The sequence below is a fragment of the Adiantum capillus-veneris genome, chromosome 5 (genome assembly GCF_014529385.1).
Source record: "Adiantum capillus-veneris isolate H3 chromosome 5, ASM1452938v2, whole genome shotgun sequence".
Classification (NCBI taxonomy): Eukaryota; Viridiplantae; Streptophyta; class Polypodiopsida; order Polypodiales; family Pteridaceae; genus Adiantum; species Adiantum capillus-veneris.
Window position 1 is genome coordinate 29,014,041 of NC_140935.1, and position 25,132 is coordinate 29,039,172.

General features: G+C 46.2%; 1 protein-coding gene across 3 annotated transcripts in view; it reads left to right on the top strand.

Moving 5' to 3' along the window:
• LOC147457066 (Core-2/I-branching beta-1,6-N-acetylglucosaminyltransferase family protein) overlaps positions 1-25,132 on the top strand; it is an 82,147-nt gene that overhangs the window by 36,996 nt on the left and 20,019 nt on the right. For all 3 annotated transcript variants that reach the window (XM_086512089.1, XM_086512090.1, XM_086512091.1), the window contains one exon: positions 21,982-22,053. In XM_086512089.1, the coding sequence (XP_086368215.1) occupies positions 21,982-22,053 (72 nt within the window). The remainder of the gene's footprint in view (positions 1-21,981; positions 22,054-25,132) is intronic.

A 25,132-nucleotide genomic window follows, 5' to 3' on the forward strand; every position in this document is an offset into this window, starting at 1 on the left:
TTTTTGCTGTCATCTGCATCTCTGCTAGTAGATGCATAGTTGCCCTGTTCTCTCTTTCTACTTGCTTTTCCCTTTGGACAGTCACGTGACATGTGACCTCTTTCACCACAAGTCCAACATTCTCTACTATCTGAAGTATGTTGCTGCCTGCTTGATCCTGCACCACGACCTCTTTGACTCCCTCTGCCTTGAGACTGGTTTCCCCTGCCACCTGTATTGTTTTGATTTGATTGACCTTCCAGAAATTGGCCCCTGCAACCCCTTGGGCCTCGACCACGACCTCTACCTCTACCTCTGTTGGAGTTAGAATAGAAGGCCTGTTCAGAATTATTTCTGCCATGAGAAGAAGATGTGTCAAGGTTCTTTTCCTCAAGAATAAGCATAGAAATCAAATCTTGGAACACGGGGATGTCGTCTTTTGTATTCATGGAAGACCTAAAATGTACATACTCATCTCTTAGACCATCCAAGCATGCACGGACAATGTCATCGTCTTCTACTGAGACTTTAATAGATCCAAGAGCCTCAATGATACTCTTGATCTTCAAGGCATAATCATTGATTGAGAGGTTGTTCCTCTTAACCTGATTTAGCTCCGACTTTAGTTGAAGCTTCCTGGCCTTGGTGTTCACCTCGAACACTCTGCCTAAGTTTCTCCATGCAATGGCGGGGGTTTCGGCATCCTGTAGATAGCCCATCATGCCATCTGTGATGCTCATAGACAGCCAATACATCACTTTGCTCTGGCCTTGTTGCCAGTCCCTCAAAGCTTTCCTTTGTTCTGCTGTAGCATTTGTCTCGGGAATCTCTGGTTCCTTTTCATTGTCTCCTTCTACATAGTCCCAATAACCTTTTCCTTTTAGGAAATTTGTTATTCTGAACTTCCATGCAGGGTAGTTATTTTTCTCAAGCTTCTCAGTAACAATCTGATTGAAACCGTCAGACATCTTGAAGCACTAAGACAAAATAGCTGCAATCTGCAAAAACCTGCAAATCTGCTGAACCTGCTATCGTGGTTCCTGTAACGCTTTCTACACTCAACGAGTGTCCACAATCAAGCGTTTCACAACCACTGTACTTGTACAGTAAATCTCTGTATACTGCACTTTGGAGACCTGTTCAGAGACTTGTACAGAGATTTACTTGTACAGTAAATCTCTGTATACTACACTTTGGAGACCTGTTCAGAAACTTGTGCGAACGAAGGGATTGCGAACGAAGGGATTGTGATGCTCTTGCTCTCTTAGCCTCTCTTGCCTGCACCAGGCTCTGATACCATGTAAAGAATGAGGATGCAAGAGAGCTACACAAGACAAGCACAAAGCACACAGAGATGGAAAGCTTCTTCTTCTTCTTCACAGAAAAGAGAGTACAAAATGAGTAAGTGCTAAAGCTGAAAAGTAGCACATATGTACATGCGGTCACTAAGTGTGAACTTGCTAGAAGCGTACTAGGCTGGCACTATAAGTGTAGTCCAGCTGTAGAATCACTGGCAGAGATCCTCCGTGTCGGTCACCTAACGCGCCAGTGAGTAAATGCCGTAAGCGGCCAAGACCCGTAGTGGATGCCAGCTCAAGGTGTAGAGCTCGACATCTCAACATTGCACCATGTAGCGCGATGATTACGCTCTCGCGCACCTCTCTCTCCTTTTGAATACAGAAAGGTGGCTAAATCAGGAGAAGGTGGGAGAAAAGGCCACACTGGTGTCCGGTACTGCCATCGAGGCCCGCCATGAACCATGGTGAAGAAGGGTCCAAGCCGCCACAATCTCACCTTCGGTTAGAGCTACCCTGAAGGGGCTCGAAGTGGCCCCTGAGTGTGTGGACCAGTTCTAGCCAGATGTCACGAAGTCTCCGCCAGTGGAGCAAGACGAGCCGTGAAAATGCAAAAGCAACGGGCTCTCTCGATGAACCAAAGTGTCAGGCCGTAGATGAGCACCGAGTCCTAACACCTCTCTCTATCACTGCTCCACTCTTAAGGGATGAGCGCTGTGGCTCGCTGGAGTGAAGTCCTGTCATCTTGTATCATGATCATCCTGTTGGCTGAAGCCATCTCGAACCGGAGTGCTGGCCCCGTAAGTGTGGACCAGGCAGCAACACCCCAAGTGTATTGTCGGGTTGAAGAAAGCGCAGGCATCGGTTGCAAAATCCAAAGCCACACTTGTTGTGCCATGGGACAGTCCCATAGACAATGTCGGCGAGTCTCTAGTGGGTGGTCACAAGCCACGCATGTTGCTGAGAGGCCACTGTGTACCAGCCAACTCCCAACTGCAGTAGCTCTATGTGCAACTAACCACTGAAACATGGTAGCTCTCCTCGGTTGCCGGCTGTCCCACAACCGCTCCCATAATCCTGCCAAAAACTTCTTCGTAAGACCCTCCTCTTGCCAATGAGTCGCTGCAGCAAGATGAGCCTCTCTCCGAGCTGTTAGTATGTGCCGACCCAGTCGAGCTGTGTACTGAAAGAAGGGAGTCCATGGGTGGCCAACCGAGGTAAAGGGGTCCTGCTAGAACCACTCCCCTGGGTCCCACTACACACGAGCCAAAGGCCGGCTCTCCCATGCCCAAAGACGCTGTGAGCGGGATGAAAACACACACAGCGCCTCTATAACGACCCGACACACACTCTTGGAAGGATATACACACACACTATGGGGCACCACTCGGCTTACACAACACATCTGGCCGAGACAGGGAACACACCTGTGGAGTGAGAGGAGAGAGACTATCCACTTGCCCACTCCACACACACACACACACACACATACACACACACACACACACACACCCAAAAAACTCAGCTCAAAAGAGGAGAATTTTTGATGTTTAGATACAAATGAGCTTGGGCCAACACCAATGGGGCAAACAGCTCACACAATATGGGTAAAATATGCCAGATACAATCACAAACTGGAGCAGAAACTTCGCTCATAGGAGAAACTTACACAGCCAAAACAGCAGGAAAAGAGGGAGGCATTTGGCAAAATGGACAGCGCCATCGCGTTAGGAACGGCCCAAAACCCCAGTCTACAATGTCAAAGTGCTCAAATCCGACCTCGGATGAGCAGTTTACGGCTAGAACAGGCTCCAAAAATCCCAAAAACACACCTGCGGCTGTTCCTCCTCTCTTCTCCACGTTTTTTCTGGTCTTCTCTCTGTTTTTTCAGTTCCCACACTTAGCTTTTTTAGTTGGGCACCCTTGGCCTTTTAGATGACCTCAAACGGACCCCGAACAGGCCAAAAACTGACCTCGCAGTGCATAGTTGTCACCCTGCTGCATCCATGTGCACACCTGGCACTCATTTCTTTTCAATAATGCGTCTCGAAACCACGTGAAGTGGCCCCAAAAAGTGGTCCTAATGATGACCTTCTTGCATAACTCTCACAAGAAAACACCCACGTTGTGTCTGTACTTCTCCACGTGCAAGTATTGACCCCGTTCGGCCTCCTGACGCCACTAGATGCCATCTGACGCACCTGCTTACCTCATGTGGTCGGCCCGCGGATAGCTTCCTCGAGAAGTTTTACGCGCTACCAACTCCTCCTTATTGTAGAAAAAACACACTGGTACTGATAATAGTGAAAATCGTTGCACTATGTACACCCTGTCCTACCTATACACACGTGGGCCCCACGTAACCACATGGCTCTGAAAAATGGGCAATTCTTTATTTGATGTACCATGCATGTGTATGTACATATGCGCAATCCCTTGCTCCAAAAAACTCCTGACATAATTTGCCCACCCCCTAGCCTGCTAGAGCATTCATGCTCAGCAGCAGCACTAGTAGATGCTCATTCCACCTAGATCAAAAGGCCAAAGGCATATCGCTTGATTCACAAGAAGCATCATAACACCACACCTATATTTGTCAACAATCAACCAAAATGCACCATAGGCATATCCAACTAACACATCCGCTCTGTCTGGAGTTCCAAACGCATAAATATTGCATGCCACATTCAACCCAACCGATAGAGACAACTCAAGTGACTCATCACCTGGCATCTTGGCTTCACCAACCATAGCAACAACCTGCAAATCATGCACCCAAGTAGCTAAAAGCATTGTGTGAAGGTAAAGTTGTTGATATCCAAAGCACAAAAGTATCCCTGCAGCACACATATCCCTAGCATAGGCATCCACATAGCTAAGATTGGACTCATATATGCCAAACCCCTTCTCATCATCATAAGCATACTCATCATTACACATAACTTTATCCACATCATAATCATGGCTAGCACCACTATCCATAGCTTCTAGCATGGGTTCATCAGTCTCCAAGAATACAGATCCCTGCTCTAAACCACAATCATGCTCACAAATCGGTTTAATCACTGCACATACATCAAAATATGGCTTCAAAACAGGCTCCACATCCAACAAATCCACAAAATGGCTCTCAACCTTGCCCTCTTCCCTAATTTCCAAGGAACTAGTATCCAAAGATACGTGCTCATCATCAATAACCTCAACCTCACACTCACACCCAGAATCACAAGGTACACCAGTAGCCAATGCATCCTCTTCAAGACTTTTCAATCCTGTATCCAAAGCATTACTCACCTCTTTAAGCTCTTCCATAAACCTGTCAACCTGCATGACCTCTTCACGCTTCACAGTAGACCTTGGGAAGAAACGAGAAACATCATAGGATAGGCTACTTTTCACCTGCTTAGGCTTAACTTCATCTTCCATGTCAAATCCATTTTGCACATGCATACCTGTACTGATACCATGTTCCTCAAGACGCTTAAAGTTCCATTCCTTGTGCTTTGCAATGCATACCGCATCTTCAAAAGACTCGGGCGTCTTCAACTCAACCTCGAACCGCAACCAAGGTGACAAACCATCAACAAAAGAACTTTTCTTCAATGAACAAGGGGGGGTCTCATCCTTAAGAGCAACACACCAACGAGTCCATAAATCTGTAAAACCTTATACATAGGCATCAACACCTTGACAAGAACCTTGCTTAAGAGCATTGAGCTCTTTCCATACTGCATTTGTATCTTCAAAAACCTGGAAACGCTCTAAAAAAGCTTCTATAAACTTGTCAAGACTCAAACCATAAGAAGAAGCCACTGCTTCTTTAGCTTCCAAATCCATGAACCAAACACGGGCTCATCTTTCAAAAGCAATCCAAATAGCCTCAAAATCTTCTTCTCATCACACATATTGTTGCTTATGCATGCCACCTCGACTTGCTCCAGAAAGTCTTCCGCATCTTCACCACTTCTTCCATGAAATTCCGGATAAGAGAAAGCCATGGCTACCCAAGTTACAATGCTTTGAGAACCCCTTCAAACACACGTGCAAGAACCCAAGATTTTTGACTACCCAATCCCTAGAAACTTCAATGGAGCTAAGCTTTAGATAAGGACAAACACATGCACATCAAATGAGTTTTCATAGTTGATCATCGGAATTACAACAGGCAAAGGACATTCCAGTATCTCCCTTAATCTTCTTGGCCCGAACATGAAGACTATGCGCTGCTGGAAAAAAATCTTCCTGGACACATGAACATTTATCTGGATTCTTTAAGTTAAATGAAATGGAGTGAATTGAGGGCCATTTTGATCATCCATTAAAGCCAACCATGAAGCTCCCAAGAAAGCACACCTGTCTTATCCTCTGATTTTGCCAGAATTTCAGCAACATAACAGCATAAATGGCTCAAAAGACCAAAAAACCAGCCATCACAACTTGGGAAAAATTTTGGCAGAGTTTTCCCAGAAGTAGAGCAGTAGGAACCCAAAATATAAACTGTATATGTATGCATAAACTGTCAACAATATAACCCGAGCATCAAATAGGACTCACTAGTACATAGCCTATGGCGAGGTCACGAAAAGGGTGCTCCAGCTACTTGTATCACCGAAAGGATCTCCACATTTGAGAATCCCCTAGCTCAATAAAACCTCACGCTATCGACCCTCACACTAAGGCTAATGCAAATCGCGTATAGTCAAGTCTCAGAAATGACTATCTTCTAGACCAAGTCTCAGAAATGGCTGGGACTGCCAAATAAAACCAAATATGGTTCCACAAAGGCGTACAATGGTAGTTTCCACAAGTAACGTACAATCCAGCAGACAATGCGCTTAAACAGGCGCCGAATGATGCATACCCACAACAACTGCAAGTGACACCACTGCTAGTATATCATTGTACTCCAGCTACCTGTACTTGTGTGAATCACCTGTACCTGTACCTGTACCTGTACCTGTACCTGTTCCTGTAACCTGTAACCTGTAACCTGTAACCTGTAATCTGCAACCTGCAACCTGTAATCCCGAATCTCGAAGCTTGAAGCTCGAAGCAGAAGGTACTCGAAGAAGATCCTCAGTGGGGGCGCCAAAAGAATGTGAGCGGGATGAAAACACACACAGCGCCTCTATAATGACCCGACACACACTCTTGGAAGGATATACACACACACTATGGGGCACCACTCGGCTTACACAACACACCTGGCCGAGACAGGGAACACACCTCTGGAGTGAGAGGAGAGAGACTATCCACTTGTCCACTCCACACAGACACACACACACACACACACACACACACACACACCCAAAAAACTCAGCTCAAAAGAGGAGAATTTCTGATGTTTAGATACAAATGAGCTTGGGTCAACACCAATGGGGCAAACAACTCACACAATATGGGTAAAATATGCCAGATATAATCACAAACTGGAGCAGAAACTTCGCTCATAGGAGAAACTTACACAGCCAAAACAGCAGAAAAAGAGGGAGGAATTTGGCAAAATGGACAGCGCCATCGCGTTCGGAACGGCCCAAAACCCCAGTCTACAATGTCAAAGTGCTCAAATCCGACCTCGGATGAGCAGTTTACGGCCAAAACAGGCTCCAAAAATCCCAAAAACACACCTGCGGCTGTTCCTCCTCTCTTCTCCACGTTTTTTCTGGTCTTCTCTCTGTTTTTTCAGTTCCCACACTTAGCTTTTTTAGTTGGGCACCCTTGGCCTTTTAGATGACCTCAAACGGACCCCGAAATGGCCAAAAACTGACCTCGCAGTGCATAGTTGTCACCCTGCTGCATCCATGCGCACACCTGGCACTCATTTCTTTTCAATAATGCGTCTCGAAACCACGTGAAGTGGCCCCAAAAAGTGGTCCTAATGATGACCTTCCTGCATAACTCTCACAAGAAAACACCCACGTTGTGTCTGTACTTCTCCACGTGCAAGTATTGACCCCGTTCGGCCTCCTGACGCCACTAGATGCCATCTGACGCACCTGCTTACCTCATGTGGTCGGCCCGCGGATAGCTTCCTCGAGAAGTTTTACGCGCTACCAACTCCTCCTTATTGTAGAAAAAACGCACTGGTATTGATAATAGTGAAAATCGTTGCACTATGTACACCCTGTCCTACCTGTACACACGTGGGCCCACGTAACCACCTGGCTCTGAAAAATGGGCAATTCTTTATTTGATGTACCATGCATGTGTATGTACATATGCGCAATCCCTTGCTCCAAAAAACTCCTGACAACGCCACTGGCCAGTCTCAAGAGCAGCTGGGTCAGGATCAATGACACAGGTCCTTCCACAGATTCCCACAACTCGGATCCTCTGAAAGCAATACTCGGCCACCTCTGAGGCCTCGGAAGAGATGTTATGTAATTGGCCCTCTCTTTGTACCTCGAAGAAACCTCTCTTTGTACCTCGAAGAAACGGCAAGACCTTGTGGCCGTACAAGTTCTGACTGAGATGAGAACCTCTAGTCGCGTGAAGGCCCCCATCCAGCATGGTGCTGCCGCCTCTAGAGGGGTGTGCCACTTTGCAGGGATAGCCTTTGTAATGTCGTGACACATGCTCTGCGCTCCACTTATGCCCCGCAGTTGCATGCCCTATAGCTCCTTGGTCAGAATTGAGAATTGTAGCTAGTCACCAAAAGTGTGGGTTGGACCTGCTGTGTACTGACCAAGGGGTTCCACACAAGTGGTTGTCGAGTGGGTTGGTGCTGCTCAAGGCCCCCTCGCAACTGCTCCGAAGACCGAAGCAGGCTCAATACAAAACGATCCTTCCACCTCGTGCCCAGGCCTATTTTGCAGATCTCTGTGAAAATCGAGCATGTGGAAGGCCTCCATGGGCGCGTGTCTGTGGGACTCGGGCCTGAATCCTATGTAGCAACAACTCCTTGCAAGGCTCTGTCCCTGGACGAAGACCTTTGACCACCAGCATCCCAACGAGGGCTCTACTCTGTCGTGCTGGGTCTATGATCCCCAATCCTCCCTGAGAGCATGGTATAGTGATGTCCTGTCAAGAGACCTTGGCCCGAGCTGTCTGCATGTCCTCTCCTATCCACAAGAAATTCTTGATCAGCCGCTCCAGCTGGCTGATGAAGAACTCGAAAAAATCTAGCAAGACGTGATGTACCACATCGTATCCAACAACACCTGGTTGACCACTACAACCATGTGTTGAGCTTATATGTGAAGCTACTCAATATATGGCTTCTCTATATATGGCACCTAGGTCCCCTCTATATATACATCATCTCATGTGTGTATTCTACACACTTTGGGGTTCTATTTCTGTGCTCTCTCTCTCTCTCAACATGGTATCAAAGCAGGACGTTTTTGTTTTTGATTTTTCTACTGATTGAAAACAATTTTGTAGAGACTACCCGCAAGAGGCACAGGAATCGATGTGGTCTATAACTTTGCAGAAGAAAGTTTTTTCAAATTCTGCACCGATTTTGAGTTATCGTTCATGGTGTCACAAAGTGATGACGTGGCGGACAACAGAAACCCTAATTTCTGCCAGAAACCCTAATTTCCGGAAATCGCGGAGGTGTTATTATTATTATTATTTTTTTTGGGAAAATGATGAGCGACGCAAATTTTGCTTTTTCTCTACAATATGAGAAAGAGAGAGAGAATGCTTTTGCTTTCAAGTTTTGACTCTCTGTGAGAGAGAGAGAGCAATTGCTTTTGATTTGAAGCTTTTGGAGCTCTGCTTTTGGGCATCCCTTGTAACCTTTAAATTAGTGGTGAGGGCCTCACTTCTCAGAGTATCTGGACTCAGAGTCTGAGAGTGAATCCCGACCCACTCTCTTGTACTTTGAATTGATTAATACAAAAAGAAATACCAAAAGGGGCGGCAATCTTTGGGGCCAATATCTCTAGGCACGGAACTCCGCCGGGCCAGTGCAAATCTATTGTGATCTGTGAATTGTTTTAAAGTGGTTATTTGGTGCTGTCGCGGTTGATTCTTGACTTGGAGTGTCCAAGTTTGTTACAGTGGTATCAGCGCACGGCCGATTTCTCTTCTACGGGAAATCCGATCCCCGAATTTTTTTTCCGCGGCACCTATGGCTTCAGGCAATGATCAGTCGACTCCCTCTGCATCTGGAGATGCGGGTTGGGATCACAACGAAGATTCAGACAAAGAGTATGGCCCGCCTCGGCCTACTCAGGCGGAGCAAAGAGAGATGGAGCGTCGTCAATTGATTGGCGATGCAACAAAGATGATGCTCAATTTTGCCAAGGACCCGAAGATGGCAAAATATATGAACCAGACCTCTTTGGAAGAGGTATAGATGGAGTGGCAAAGAACCACAACACCACTCCCGAAACCCGCTCTCAAGAAACCTTTTGCCTCCAAGAAAATATATGGAGAAGGAACTGGAGAACGTGGTTGATGCACGGATTGCTCAGCTTTTTGACGCGCAAAAGAACGGCAAAAAGCACAGCAAAAAGCAGAAGAAAGGCACTGACTTCCCGGGATATTTGGGTCGTCGGTCGACATTTGACAAGGCAAAGAAATTGAAGAAGCGCGTCAAGTTTGAAGACCTACCCAGTTCTTCTTATTCTTCTTCTAACAGTTCTTCTAGCTCTTTAGACTCGAGCGAAGAAGACAGGAAAAGAAAAAAGAGAAGCAAGAAACAACGCTTCGGAAAGGGCAAGAAAAAGGCAAAGAAGGCTACATCTCGCCGAGTGAGTGACAGTTCTACTGAGGACTCGTCTACAGACAGCTCAGCTTCTGATGATGGAAACTTTTATGCGAACAAGAAGAATTTTACAAAGCTAACCAGTATGACTATCTCGAAGATAAAAGCAAGAAAGTCCGAGAGTTTAAGGAAGGTGGCCACTCGATCAAGTTTGATACTTTTTCAGGATATTCAAATGCTTCGAAGGCTTTGTCTTTTATATAGCAGTTTGATATTGCTTTCGCGGGAGGATGCTATTCAGAGCACTCCAAGATTCGGAGAGCTACCTCTTACCTTAAGGGGAATGCTCGTACTTGGTGGTCCACGCTTCTTTTAAACAAGAGTGCGCCAGTTAAATGGCTGAAATTTGAAAAGCTTTTTATTTCTTCTTGGTTGACGCAAGAATATGAACGAGATATACGAGCTGCTTGGAACCATCTTCGGATGACCAAGAGCGATACATTAAATACTTACTGTGAAAGATTCTGGAGCTCTTTTCTACCCGCCTCTTCATTCAAGAAGATCTCGTTCAAAGAACAGATTGAACGGTTTACCTTGGGTCTACCTACAGAGATCCGAGATCACTGCTTGGAATAGAAGTCAACTTCTATTTAGGAGTTGATGAGTCATGCGAAGCGGGGCTTTGCCATTCACTATGGCAGTTTGACCTACCCCACAGATAAGGCCATGACACAACGAGCCGAACGGACTTCTGGGAATGAAAGTAGAAAGAAAAAGAGCACCTTAGAGAAGAAGGATGCACGACCCAAGCTTACTCCTCAGGAGAGAGCTCGCTTCATCAGAGAGGGGAAGTGCTTTGGATGCGGGGAACCAGGGACATATCTCCGTGAAGTGCCCTAATAAGGCACAGAAAGAACAGAATGATAAAGACGACGACAGGTCTGAGAGTTCGAGAGCAGCCGAGGAATGTGGCAGAAAAGGCAGATAGAAAAGCAGAACTGGTACCACATGGCGTGGGACCTGCACCGAATCTAATGAATGAAAGTACAAACTTTGCCGCTTTTGGGGCAAAGTGAAGGATCAGGAAGCTCTTTTGAAGGAGCCAAGGCCAACTTCTTTTCACTTGGAATTGGCGGCTCGATTTGGAATTACGCCCGACAGACTGACGCCATAGGCGGACGTAGTTCGACTGGCACCCGGATGGGATTTTGCCATTACACCAAGCATTGGCAAACTTTGTTTGCAATGACCGGGGTGTTCAGGGCACGCGAGTGACGTTCTACTCAGGATCCCTTGGTACCACAAGAACTACGCCGTGGTTGACTACCGGGCCGAGAAAGCGACTTTGATAAATGAAGGGCTTAGAGATTGTACTTGATGAACTTCAGTTTCTTACTCATTCTTTTGGGAGAGAACTGAACGCTGGATAAAATTTGAAAATGTTTTGACCTGATCAAAAGAATGCCAAGATTTTTCTCCACACTCATGCCGATTGCTTTTCAGAGGGCCTGAAGATCAAACCATTGATCTGATACCTGGAAGCACGCCACCGAATCGTCCACCTTACCGTGTGAGCTGAGTACAGAATGAAACGATTATGAGCCTAGTGAAAGACCTCTTGGAAAAGGGTCTTGTCCAGCCTAGTACTTCACCGTATTGCTCTCCAGTGTTGTTGGTTTTGAAGAAAGACGGATCTTGGAGAATGTGCATCGATTATAGAGCTCTCAACAAATCACCATCAAGAACAGATTTCCGATTCCTAGGATCGATGATATACTCGACAGGTTACAGGGATCCTCTTGCTTTAGCAGGATTGACTTGAAGAGTGGATATCATCAGATCAGGATAGCACCGAGAGATGTCTACAAGACAGCTTTTCGGACGACTTTTGGGTTATTTGAGTTTTTGGTGATGCCTTTTGGCTTAACCAATGCTCCTGCGACATTTAACCAGATGATGGATAGGATTTTTCGAGAGTACAGGCTATTTGTTGGCACTTTCTTTGACGACATCATTGTTTTCTCCAAGAATGAGGCAAAACACAGAGATCATCTGTTTCAAGTGTTTCAGGCATTACGAGATCACACGTTAGTGATTAATGCAAAGAAAAGTGAATTTTTCCTGCCAGAGATACACTTTTTGGGACACATTGTGTCAGCAGCAGGAGTGCAAATGGACCCGGCCAAGATAGAGGCTATCCGTGATTGGCCCGATTTGAGGAATGTCCATGAAGTTAGAAGCTTCTTGGGACTATGTTCGTACTACAGGCGGTTCATACGAAAGTTTGTAGAGGTTGCTTCCCCTTTGCATACCTTGACACAGAAAGGAGTATCTTTTTTGTGGGGACCCACAGAGGTGATTGCCTTTCGGACATTGAAAGAGAAATTGACTATAAGACCAGATTTGACTTTGCCGGACTTGCAGAAGTCATTTGAAGTATATTGTGATGCTTGTGGTCGTAGTCTGGGTGCGGTCTTGATGCAAGAAGGCCATGTCATAGCTTACGAGAGCTGTTTGTTCTCTAGGCCGGAGATGACAGCACAGATCTATGAGAAAGAGCTTTTGGCGGTTATCCATGCTCTTACTCAGTGGCGGCATTACCTACTCAGAGCGGATTTTACTGTCTTTACAGACCATCAGAGTTTGCGCTACTTCTTGTCACAGAAGCAGCTTTTGGAAAAGCAGATGCGGTGGGCAAACATCTTGTCAGAGTTCCACTTCCAGATTGTCCATGTCCAGGGACAGAAGAATGTGGTGGCAGATGCTTTGTCTCGGAAACCGTTGGTTCTGGCTGTTTCCACGATACATCATAGGAGCTTCGAGGATATGGTCGATCAGTATGCCACAGATACAGATTTTGCAGATATTTTCACACGGATACGGGATGGGGAGACAGTAGCTGGATACTCCCTTCGGGAAGGCTACTTGATGAAAAAGACTATGTTGTGCGTTACACAGCCGTTGAGGGATAAGGTTATGACTGAATGCCACTGTCCACCTTTTACGGGTCACCGCGGCATTGCTACCACCATGAAGGGGGTAGAGATACTTCTTTGGGCCGAGACTCAAAAAGGATGTGGAAGAGTTTGTGCGCAGTTGCTTGGTATGCCAGAAGGTCAAGTTTGACAGGCATAAGGCACAGGGATTGTTACAGCCTTTACCCATACCCACCCGCCTCTAGGAAAATATTGAAATGGATTTGATTTTTTGATCTCCCGAGAACACAGAATGATCACGATGATTTTCCGATTACATGGCACGTATGAGACGATTGTCTCCGACAGAGACCCCAGATTTATGAGTTTGTCTTGGAAGGCAATTTGGGAGAACATTGGCACGCAGTTGCAGTTCTCGTCATCGTTCCACTTGCAGACTGACGGGCAATTTGAGATTGCCAATTAAGTGATTTTAGATTTATTGAAGTCTTGTATCTCGGATCAGAAGACTCAATGGAAAAAGAACTTACCTTTGGTGGAATTTGCCTACAATAACACGATACACTCTTCGACGGGGAAGACGCCATGTGAGATTGTTGAAAGTGCTGCGAAGGTTCCATCCTTCCTGAGCATGAAGATTAGATATTTGAAGCGGATGAATATTCGCGAGATTTGGATATGGCTATTGCCAAGGTTCGCGAGACTTTGCAGGAGTCTCAAGAACAACAGAAAAAGGCAGCGGATCGCCATCGTCGCGACTTGAAATTGAAGGAGGATGATTGGGTGCTCTTACTTTTGAGAAGACACGCCTACGAAAGAAAAAGGGAAAGGAGAGGCTTTTTCAAAAGCTTAGTATGTGATACTACGGACCTTTCCAGATCACTGACAAGATCAATGATGTCTCCTTCCGATTGAAACTGCCAGATACTTGGAGGATTCATAATGCATTGCATGTGAGTCTCTTGAACCCTTTTAAGGGTGATGTGCCTGATGATGGGGAGCCTGATGAGCAACCCGCAGTGGAAGAAAACGAGGAGATCCTTGTTCTTGAACAGATTTTGGCACATACGGATACGAAGAAAGGTAAAGTCCGAAGGCGGTTCTTGGTTAAATTCAAGAACTTTCTTGCATTTGATGCGAAGTGGATGGAGGAGGAGGACCTAGCAGATACTCCTCGGATTGTAAAACTTTACCTCGATGCTTTGGTTTAGCATAGTCTACTCCAAACGGAACCCAGAATTCAGCTTGGCCGGAGATCTGGTGCAGTGGGATGCACAAGAGGGGAGTTACTCCGCTCCTTTGTCAACAGATGCCTCGATTTTGATACTAAAGTCACTGATGTCTCTTTGAGCTTCAGGGATACTGAGAGCTGATAGTATTCTGCTGGATGACTTTATGAAATGGAATTTCTGATTATGATACTGATTTGTTCTTGACTTCTTGTAAGTGCAGGAACTGACAGACGAAATGACTGCAGCATTTTGGTCTGATTGATCTTGAATAGACATGGTTGCAATAGGGGTTAGTCAATCGGACATCGATGAGGTCCCGATTGGACTTAGATGTGATTGCTAGCTATATTGCCGATAAATCATGGTCTAAGATCCGAATGAATGTTGAATGTCATGTGATGTCCTGTGATGTCTGGTGATGTCCTGTGATGTCGTGTGATGTGACTGTCGATTTTGTACATGTGCTAGATGTGTGTTCTTAGTACGTAGGTACTAACAGTCAGTGTCTGCTTAGACGGTTTATGGCTTTTGTCGGTTTTGCAGGCGTAATCGCGGTCGATTACAATGCTTTCAAGAGGGGGGTATGCCACAAAGTGATGATGTGGCGGACAGCAGAAACCCTTATTTCTGGAAATCGTAGAGGTGTTATTTAAATTTTTTTTTTTTTGGAAAATGATGAGCGACGCAAATTTTGCTTTTTCTCTACAATATGAGAAAGAGAGAGAGAATGCTTTTGCTTTTAAGTTTTGACTCTCTGTGAGAGAGAGAGAGCAATTGCTTTTGATTTGAAGCTTTTGGTGCTCTGCTTTTGGGCATCCCTTGTAACTTTTAAATTAGTGGTGAGGGCCTCACTTCTCAGAGCATCTGGACGCAGAGTCTGAGAGTGAATCCCGACCCACTCTCTTGTACTTTGAATTGATTAATACAAAAAGAAATACCGAAAAGGACGCCAGTCTTTGGGGCCAATATCTCTAGGCACGGAACTCCGTCGGGCCAATGCAAATCTATTGTGATCTGTGAATTGTTTTGAAGTGGTTATTTGGTGCTGTCGCGGTTGATTCTTGACTTGGAGTGTCCAAGTCTGCTACACACGAACCGAGTACATGCCTGAAAAGCAACTTCGCTTTTTGTTTTTGATTTTTCTTCTTATTGAAAATGATTTTGCGGAAACTACGCTTCTGAAGCAGCGGAATCGATGTGGTCTAAAACTTTGCAGAAGAAAATTTTTCCAAATTCTGCACCGATTTTGAGTTATCGTTGACGGACTGCGTACATGCCTGAATTGAGAACGATTTTGTTTTTTGTTTTCGATTTTTCTCCTAATTGAGAACGATTTTGTAGAAACAGCCCGTGGAGGCACTCGAATCGATGTGGTCTACAACTTCGCAGAAGAAAGATTTTTTTTTTCAAATTCTGCATTGATTTTGAGTTATCGTTTGCGGACTGCGTACATGCTTGAAAAGCTACTTTCGTATTTGTTTTTTTTATTAAATTTTTCTGTTAATTGAAAACGATTTTGCAGAAACTATTCGCTTGAGCCATCGGAATCGATGTGGTGTACAACTTTGCAGAAGAAACTTTCTCTAAATTCTGCACCAATTTTGGGTTATCGTTTTCGTATTGCGAATTCGTTTGAAAATCAAATTTTACTTTTTGCTTTTGATTTTCTTCATAATTGAAAACTTCTCAATTATATTTTCTCTTCATCAATCATATATTTGTTACTGACATAACTTTGGTGTAGAAGCCAGTTACATATTGTTTCGATTCAATCGAGCCGTTGATGATCGTCCAAATTCTATCGAGCTACTGTTGGTACATGATCTTTTGTTATATGATATACTCGTTTATTGATTCTCGTATAATTATTCTTCTAGAGATATAGTTTACATCGTTTTATTGATAATCTTTCGTTGATACCATAGTGATTTTGATGGTACCATGATAATGTTTTGTTAGTACTTTGGTCATGGTGATTTTCGTTGATACCATGATGATATTTCGTTGATACCATGGTTATTCTCGGTGATACCATGATGATATTTCGTTGATTCCATGGTTATTCTTAGTGATACCATGATGTTGTTTCGTTGATACCATGGTTATTCTCGGTGATACCATGATGTTGTTTCGTTGATACAATGATTATTCTCTGTGATACCATGATGTTGTTTCGTTGATAGCATGGTTATTCTCGGTGATACCATGATGTTGTTTCGTTGGTACAATGATTATTCTCTGTGATACCGTGATGTTGTTTCGTTGGTACAATGATTATTCTCAGTGATATTATGATGTTGTTTCGTTGATATCATGGTTATTCTCGATGATACCATGTCGTTGTTTCGTTGATACAATGATTATTCTATGATGCTTTTCGTTGATACCATGATGATTTATTCATTTTTATTGATACAATGATGATATTTTGTTAATACTTTGATGAACTCATTGATACCACTACGTTGATAAATTTCATTTTATGTAGTATATACACATATCATTTGCATCACGTAATCACACATCTTGTACTTTTATGTTCATACTTATATGTTGTCGTGCGTATATATGTCGTCAAAAGAGTGGCGTCACGAACCATCTCTTATGGCATTGTGAATGTAATTATTTCACTAACGATGCTAATAATTTTCATGACTATGTTTTTTGAGTTTATGATCTATGTAGAATTGATCAAAGAATTGATTTCATGAAGACAAACTTAGTGACAATAAAAGATTTATGAAGACATGATGCTATATTGATGACAAGCTACACAACAGATTCACGGAGACACTTCTGATTACGAGCTAATCGATAGCCTTTACACCTCTTTATTGAACCTTTGTATTCATTATTGTATTTGATAGGATAGGAGTAATGTAACTCCTCATAAAACATTCATTGTAAAAGGAGTGATGTAGCTCCTCATAAAATATTCATTGTAAAAGGAGTGATGTAGCTCCTCATGAACATTTGTACATTCAATGATTTTTATAATATAACGGTGGGTGTATATAGAGCTCTGGGTTTTTCCCTTGATCTCCCAAGGGTTTTTTCATCCACAGTTAGGGACTCTTATTTGAGCGGGGGTGTTGAGCTTATATGTGAAGCTACTCAATATATGGCTTCTCTATATATGGCACCTAGGTCCCCTCTATATATACATCATCTCATGTGTGTATTCTACACACTTTGGGGTTCTATTTCTGTGCTCTCTCTCTCTCTCTCTCTCTCTCTCTCTCTCTCTCTCTCTCTCTCAACACCCTGCCTGCAAGAGAAAGCCGTGTTGAGCTACATTGTAGAAGCTTCCTCCCGATGGAGAGGAGAAAGGGAGCTATCTGCTGCTCTGGTGAGAGATCAACCCAACTTGAGAACCCAAGTAGTGGACAAGTATACCTGGAGGGATCTACCTAAAGCCCTCGCTAGGCGACCACTCAGGTATAGGAGCACTACCAACCCAGAAAGTCATTGTCTTTCTCCAGTTGAGTCAATGCTTGTGAAGCACAAGAAAACACCTCAAGAGCCTGCTCACACTTGTGTGCAAGTAGGTCTCTTGGCATTTTAAAAACAAACCGAGTCATCAGCAAACTGAGGATCGAGGAGCTCCTCGCCCCTAATAGGCAGTTGTAGTCCACGTAAACCAACCTCCTGTGATGCCAAAACTGGCTCATTGTCTCACATAGAAGAGAAACAAGAAGGGGGCAAGAGAGCAGCCTTGGCGAACCGAGCGTGAAAGCAAAAAACGCTCCCCTCTTCCCAAGAGTACCTTACTGTGTGCCTGTCTGTAGAGAGCTGACACTCCCCTGATCGATGCATCTGAGAACCCCATCCGCCGCAAAGTACCTTCAAGGAAGTCCCAGTCCACTTTGTCGTACACCTTCTCAAAGTTGAGAAAGAGTATCATAAGATCCTCTCCTTGGAGACGAGCTAATGTTGATGCCTCCCAGAAGGTGAAAATGTTGTCCAGGATGCTGCGCTCCTGAGAAAACTAGTCTGTGTCTCATGGATAAGCTCTCGAGAAGCATTTGAATTCTCAAGCTCAGAGCCTTGGCTAGGATTTTGTAGGTTGAGTTGAGAATGATGATGGGTCGCCACTGTCGGATCTCATCCAAGGAGCCACCCTCCTTGGGAATAAGATAAACCAATTCCTCACTCATGTTGTCAAGCATCTCGCCAGTGTGCAGAATGTGCTGGTATGCAACACTAGAAAGATCTGAGCCAACCATATCCCAGTTCTCTAGAAAGAAGCTTGAGTCAAACCATCCTCCCTTGGGCAGTTAACCTTGGGAAGTGCCATGAGGGCCTCATGCAGCTCCTCTTGCTGTAGCGGCTGTTCGAGCCGCTGGCGCATCTCCTCTGTGACTAGACAAGGCATCTGTGCCCACACTGCTCGCTACATGCCTCAGTTGAGAGAAACTCTCGGCAGAAGTAAGTAGCAACTGCACGCATATCCTCGGGCTCAGTTGCAACTGTCCCATCGGGCCTCCTCAACTGCCTAACATTGGTGTGTGCGTGCCCAAGACCACAATCTCAAAAAACTCTCTAGTGGCTCTATCCCCAACTTGTGTCCATTGGGATGCCTGTCTATGAAAGGCAAAATCGTGACACCGCTCCTCTAAGGTGATCAGCTCCTACCTAGCCTGTTGTAACTGTCCCTCCATCTAGGGGCTATCTGGGTGACGCTCTTGCATTCGCTGTAAGGATGCAATGCCCCGTCGGAGTCGCTTCTCCTCCCCCCTGGTCGCAACCAATCGGGCTGCAGACTCCTGGAAGAAGAAGAGGCTAAGCTCCCTAAGGCCACTGGCCGCTCTGATAGAAGGGTCCCCCTGGATGGTCTGACTCTCAGTCCAAAGTATCTCAACATGCTTCCTGAGCTCTGTATCCAACAAAATCTGGGATGCGAAGCATAACACTGCCACTCCGCTGTTTGTCTGCCACAATAAGGATCACTGGTGCATGATCTGAAAAGGTGGTCCCAGCCAAGATGCCAACTGAGCCACCCTGGTACAAATATGGTCACTAGCATAGAAGCGATCTATCTTGATTCACGCTTCCAACTCTACGGTCTGGCCGAGATGAAAGAAGATTGATGCTGTTGCAGCAGCCAGACGCGCTATCCTCGAGGTCTGTTTGGATGGGGAGTAGTCCGCATCCGAACGACCTCGAGATAGTCGAGTCTGCAACTCGTATCTAACCCATGCCCAACAGGCGCATGCAATCCTCTGAGCCACATCCTCTGCCCACGAATCGTCATGAGTATATACATAACAAGGCAGCAGCTGTGCATCCGCCAAGAAATAAACCAATATGTGTGTAGCGTGTGGCATTTGGCAGGGTCACCGTGAACTTGGCAAAAGGTCACAAAGTCTCAACCAAATTTGTGGTCCCGAGCTCCCCTGTGTGGTGGGAGAACTCCATGGCGCGAGTCCGAAGCCAGCCGAGTGCTGACTCCAGGGTCCAGTCCTGTTGGTCCCCACCGCACAGTGGGAAGGAGTATCCCACTGCAGAGTCCAAATCATCTGTGCCACGTGCTGCCAAGAATAGAACATGGACTCGAAAATAGGCCGCCTCAAGATCAGCATAGGGGTCGCCCAAGTAGCGGTTAAAATCATAGCTGAAGAGTTTCCAACGTCTGCCGATGTCGAAGCTGGAGAGGATTCTTGGAACCGCCCCAAAGGCCGATGTCTCAACCAGAAGGGCAGGTCGAAGGAAGGGCTGGCTCTCCCGAGCCAGTACTCGAAGCGAATGTACTGCCCAAGGAACGGCGGGCAGCAAGAGAACTCACAAACCCAGCAGCAGGAGGAGGCGGTGGGTGAGAGGGAGCGAGAGAGAGTGGCGAGGAGACTGCTGGGGGGGGGGGGGGGGGGGGGGGGGGGGGGGGGGGGGGGGGGGGGGCAAGAATGAGGCGGCTCCTCTACGTAAGCGAGGAGGAAGAGGGAAAGTCGGTGTCGCTCTCCTACTGCAGAGGCCCAAAATGGTTCCCCGTAGGAACCCACTCCTGACAAGGAACAGGAGGGCAGCCACCAGGGCGAGGAGCCTGGCCCTGTCAACGGCGGCCGCGAACCTCGTGCAAAACCCTCCTCAGGCTAGCAAGCTGTCTCTGCTGGATCTGGATCTTGGACTGTCTGCGAAGCCCTTGGAGGGGGGACCCTTGAGCTCGAGGATGGGCCCGTCCTAGCGGATGGCGACCGCCGACGGTGGAGCAGGGCTGGCCCTCTTGTGAGGACAGACCCGTGCAAAGGGGGGGTGGGGGGGGGGGGGGGGGCAAGAATGAAGCGGTTCCTCTTACGTAAGCGAGGAGGAAGAGGGAAAGTCGGTGTCGGTCTCCTGCTGCAGAGGCCCAAAGCGGTTCCCCGTAGGAACCCACTCCTGACAAGGAACTGGAGGACGGCCACTAGGGCGAGGAGCCTGGCGCTATCAACGGCGGCCTCGAACCTCGTGCCAATCCTACTCAAGCTGTCAAGCTTTCTCTGCTGGATCTGGATCTCGGACGGCCTGCGAAGCCCCTGGAGGGGGGACCCTTGAGCTCGAGGATGGGCTTGCCCTAGCGGACAACGGCGGTGGTGCAGGGCACGCTCTCTTGCGTGGACAAACCCGTGCAAGATGGCCTATCTGCCTATAGATGAAGCACTGGTTTGGGAGACCCGAGTACTCCAATCTTTGATTGATCCACCCTCCATCCACCCGAGGCAAAAGAAACTCCTTCGGGATGGGTGTGTGTGTCCCGAACAAGAACCCTGTACAATGGGTAATCCAGCAGCCTTGGCCACAATTGAAGCTGAGGTGCGTGGGGTTTCCAAGAGTGCCCCGAACATGGAGCCAATCCTGGAAAGCAAGGGAAGATATTCCCGCCTCAGTCCAGGGAAACAGACTGAGATAGGGATATTTGCCTGCCGGGTCGAAGCCATGGCGCCACTGTCGGAAGAATGCTCGAGCCGCCCAAATGCCCAGCGGGTCATCGAAACCACTTTGGCAGCCATCTCTGGAGACTTGAACGCGATCTGATAATGTCCTCCCGAGAAGCTGCACATCAGTGATCATGCCCACTTCGGTGAGGATTCGGGATTGTAGAAGGTCCCTAACCTCGCCTCGGCTGGGCCGAGTGCCAACTATCTTGCAAACGACTGAGGTGGCTTGAAGCTGTTCCACCTTGGCCATTAGCTCGCTTGCTCGTCTGGCGAAAGAGCAAGTCGAAGGGTCGACTCCGCAGTGTTGGTCGACGGGGCTTCTGTAGAGTCCCTCTGAGGTGGAGCCGGAGCTGCCATTCTGTGTCTGCTGCTGAAGAAGAGAAGAGGCGGACGATGTCGGTGAAGAAACAACAGCCGCAGACCAAACCCAGCAAAGCCAAGTAGGGCCGAAGCTGCCTATCAACAAGGGCGAGGAAAACAGGCGGGTTGATTGGAGACGAGGAAAAGCCAAGGCGCGGGTGGGGGGGGGGGGGGGGGGACCTGCGTAGGGCAGGGCGGGCTTTGGCAGCAGGCTGAGTGCTGCACAAAACAGGCAGGCAGTGCGCGGGACGTGCTGGGCAGAAAGGGGGGGGACAGGCGGGCGGGCTGCGCAGAGCTCAGGGCGGGGCACCGCGTGCAGGGGAAAGGGGGCGTGCAGACAGGGGAGGGGGGCTGTGCACAGCAGGGCAGTGGGTTGGTTTGAGGGGGGGTGGCGCGATCGCTAGGGAGAAGACAGCAGCAGCGAGCGCTTCAATCTGATGCTAGTCCATTTTAAGTTGCATGCTCTAATGTTAGTATTATGCTGCACTTTTTGTTTGAAATTCTGTCATTCTAATACGTAACGAGATTTTTAGGTGCGAAATTTTGTAGTTTCATGTTCACTTGTTTGTAATCGATAGACTCACCTAACCTTCTTTTAGTTTTTTTCATTTCCAGTTGTGTTCCTCTATACAACTTCAGTTACATCTACGGTTATGTAATGGCTTCACCAAAGAGCTTTGTGGACAGGTAATCATGGGCCACACTGTGACATTGTTGCTTCTTCTGATCATTGCAAAAGTTTTTTCTTTGTCAATTTTTAGCACTGGCGCCTTTTTCAGTCTCAATCTTCTGTTGATATCACTGTTTAAATGGCTGTCTGACGCTCAAAGTTTTTCAATTTTTGAATTTTTTTTTTCTCAATCCAGAGATATATATATTTCCTTTCACATTTCCTAATATTCTAGCTTCAAAGAGAATATCATTAGATAAATTGCAGGGCCAAAACCTTGCTGTGACTTTGGCCTTGAATTATGCAAACACTTCAGTGTAACGAGGACTTTTACTCACTTAGGTTGTTGGGTCAAGCTTTCACGTGGTTATAATAGCAAGAGGTATATAAGGAATGAATGGGTTACTGTTTGGGCAAGTTTGACAAGCAGGTTGATTTTGTTGTGTTTAATGTTAGTTTATTGCTGATAGGATTACGTAGTTCCTCTGATTTTGTTGAGTTGCAATGAAGTATTTGTTTTTAAAGGGGGCACCTTGGGATTTATTTCTTCTCTTAATAACTATCAGAGGGGAGACTAATAGAGAACGCAGCATCTTGATGCATATGATGAGGATTACTATTGACACAAGAGGGGATGATGAAAATATATAGTGACTAGCATGGATTGGAGGTGCAAGGGAATCACCATCTGAGGCACTTTTAGGGTACATCATGTAGTACATGGGGCAGGGGGAGCTACCCCTTGTTGAAGGATATGAATGGCAGGACTCATAACCTTCAGTCTGAGAGTGTATAGCTTGCACTTTTCTTTTACAGGTTAATTGGGTTCAGGTCACTGTAGTGGACATGCTGATTGTCAGATTTTTGACACCTTGACATTGTGGAAATTCATTTTATTGGTAGGGGTGTGTATGCCCTACCAAGTAGTTTTTTTAATCTTGATTCTTTTCTATCTACAGTTGCCTGCTTTGATAGTGCAATATGGGCGAGTACCTATCTTCTCTAGAGAGTTTGACTCGTGAAGGCTCTGACTATATGTGGAAATTGGCGAGCGGGGCCGTTGAAAATGTGTCTAGAGGCTTTAAGAACTGGAACGAGGGTTCATTTGCATTTATAGCCGGAAAGATGTTCTTCATTCATGAGACCCCCTGTTCAGCAGGTGTTCGGGTGGCCAACCCACAACCAAGGACTAGTGCACGTGTGATCAGAGCCTCTAAGAAGGAGAAAAAGCATCTCCAATGTGAACATAAATAGGGGCCGTTGAAAATGTGCCTAGAGGTGGGACGAAGGTTCATTCGCATTTCTAGCCGGAGAGATGTTCTTCAACCATAAGACCCCTGTCCAGCAGGTGGACGGGTGGCCAAGACACAACCAAGAGCGAGTGCACGCATGATGAGAAGCCTCTAAGCAGGAGGAAAAACATCCAGAAGGTGAACATAACTCTAACACAAACTTCCTCCTTTACTTCTTTGGAACAAGGACATAGCCATTGCTCCCAAAAAAGGGAATTGAGAGACATTGGACTTTCTACTGAAGTTATCTGTAAGGGTCATCCAGTATTCGCAAGCTCACATTTGATGAGATGGTCCGCACAATACTTTAAACAAGCACTGGAGGTAAATTCTCTACCCTTGTCCACCCTTCACTTGCGTGCCCAATTCCTTATTCACTAGTGTACGTCAATCCTTGATAATCTAAAAAGCCTTGTCCTTGTGAAGGTGCTCAAATTGAAATCTGGTCGTGTTAATGGGTATGGCTTAATGAGAGGATCAACTTATCTTCTTCAGCTCTTCAAATTCTGAACGTTTGAGAGATTTTTGGAAGCTTCCGAAACACAACAAAGTGTCAAAAGGCTTGCGTTTCATGATTTTTAGAACAAAGATGACCATATTCAACGGCAGGGTTGCACTCGTACCAGGTCCGGAACATTCCGTACCGTGTATATTGTTCCATGCTCTCGTCCCTATTTCATGCTCTTGTACTTGCAGGTGCAAGTAACCGTTGGGAACACCTTTTTGATTGTTGATTGGCAGTCAACATGACCGTTTTGCAAACGGTTGGGTGGCCTAAGCCATGCTTTGGATGCCCTTTGGGCATCACAAGGGGAATTATTGGATGCCCTCTGGTGTAGATGATTTCCATTGCTTGCATACACTCTCATATGCACTTCCAGTCAATCACCGGTCAACATGTGGTCAAGCCTATCACAAGTTGGTGGTAAACCCATCACAAAGTCGTCAACCATACTTCTTACCTTCTGCCTTCATCATTTGCTATCATTTACATATCAAAGATATACTATTTTTCATAGAGATCTATCATTTCCTTTGACACACCCAGATTTTAGATTTTGTGTTCATTTTCTGTTTTCATAGCTTTCCAGACAGAGTCTCAGATTCTATTGGGATGTAACGTTTGGTCTCATAGGTCATTTTGGCCTTTTGACGACGTTTAATATACCATTTCATTCATCTCTCTCTCTCTCTCTCTCTCTCTCTCTCTCTCTCTCTCTAGATAGACTAGAGCATATGCAACTTTGGGAGGTTTGGAAAGGATGTGTTCGCAGGCTCAGTTCCTGGAGCCTCGCACCAAGCTATGGCTTTTTGACACTCTGGTTTCCTTAGCTATGCTATGTGGAGTGCATATATGGGGACCATCAACAGATCATCATAGTCGTCAGCATGGACGTACAAATTGGTGGCGAGACATGGAGAGGCCACTTATTTCCATGATCTTGAGGATGATCAAGGCTAAGGCCTCGAGGGTTCCCCATGCGATCACCCAAGCAGAGCTGGTTACGCCTCCTCTGGTGGTGGAGGCAAAGTTACACGGAACGGGAATGGGAACGGAACGGGAACGGGGGGCTCCGAGACGCTCAGAGTCTAATTCTGTCTACATAGATGGTACCTACAAATGCCTATGCACAGAAGACCCAGAGAGACCTCTAGGGGAGCTCACACATATATATTGATAGAGACACTGCATGATGCAATAGTAGAGGCATACCCACACATTGAGCTTGGGCAGCGACGTTCTGGGAGCATACCGTAGAATAGCTGGTATGATGAGGAGTATAGAGTGAATAGAGCCCGACTT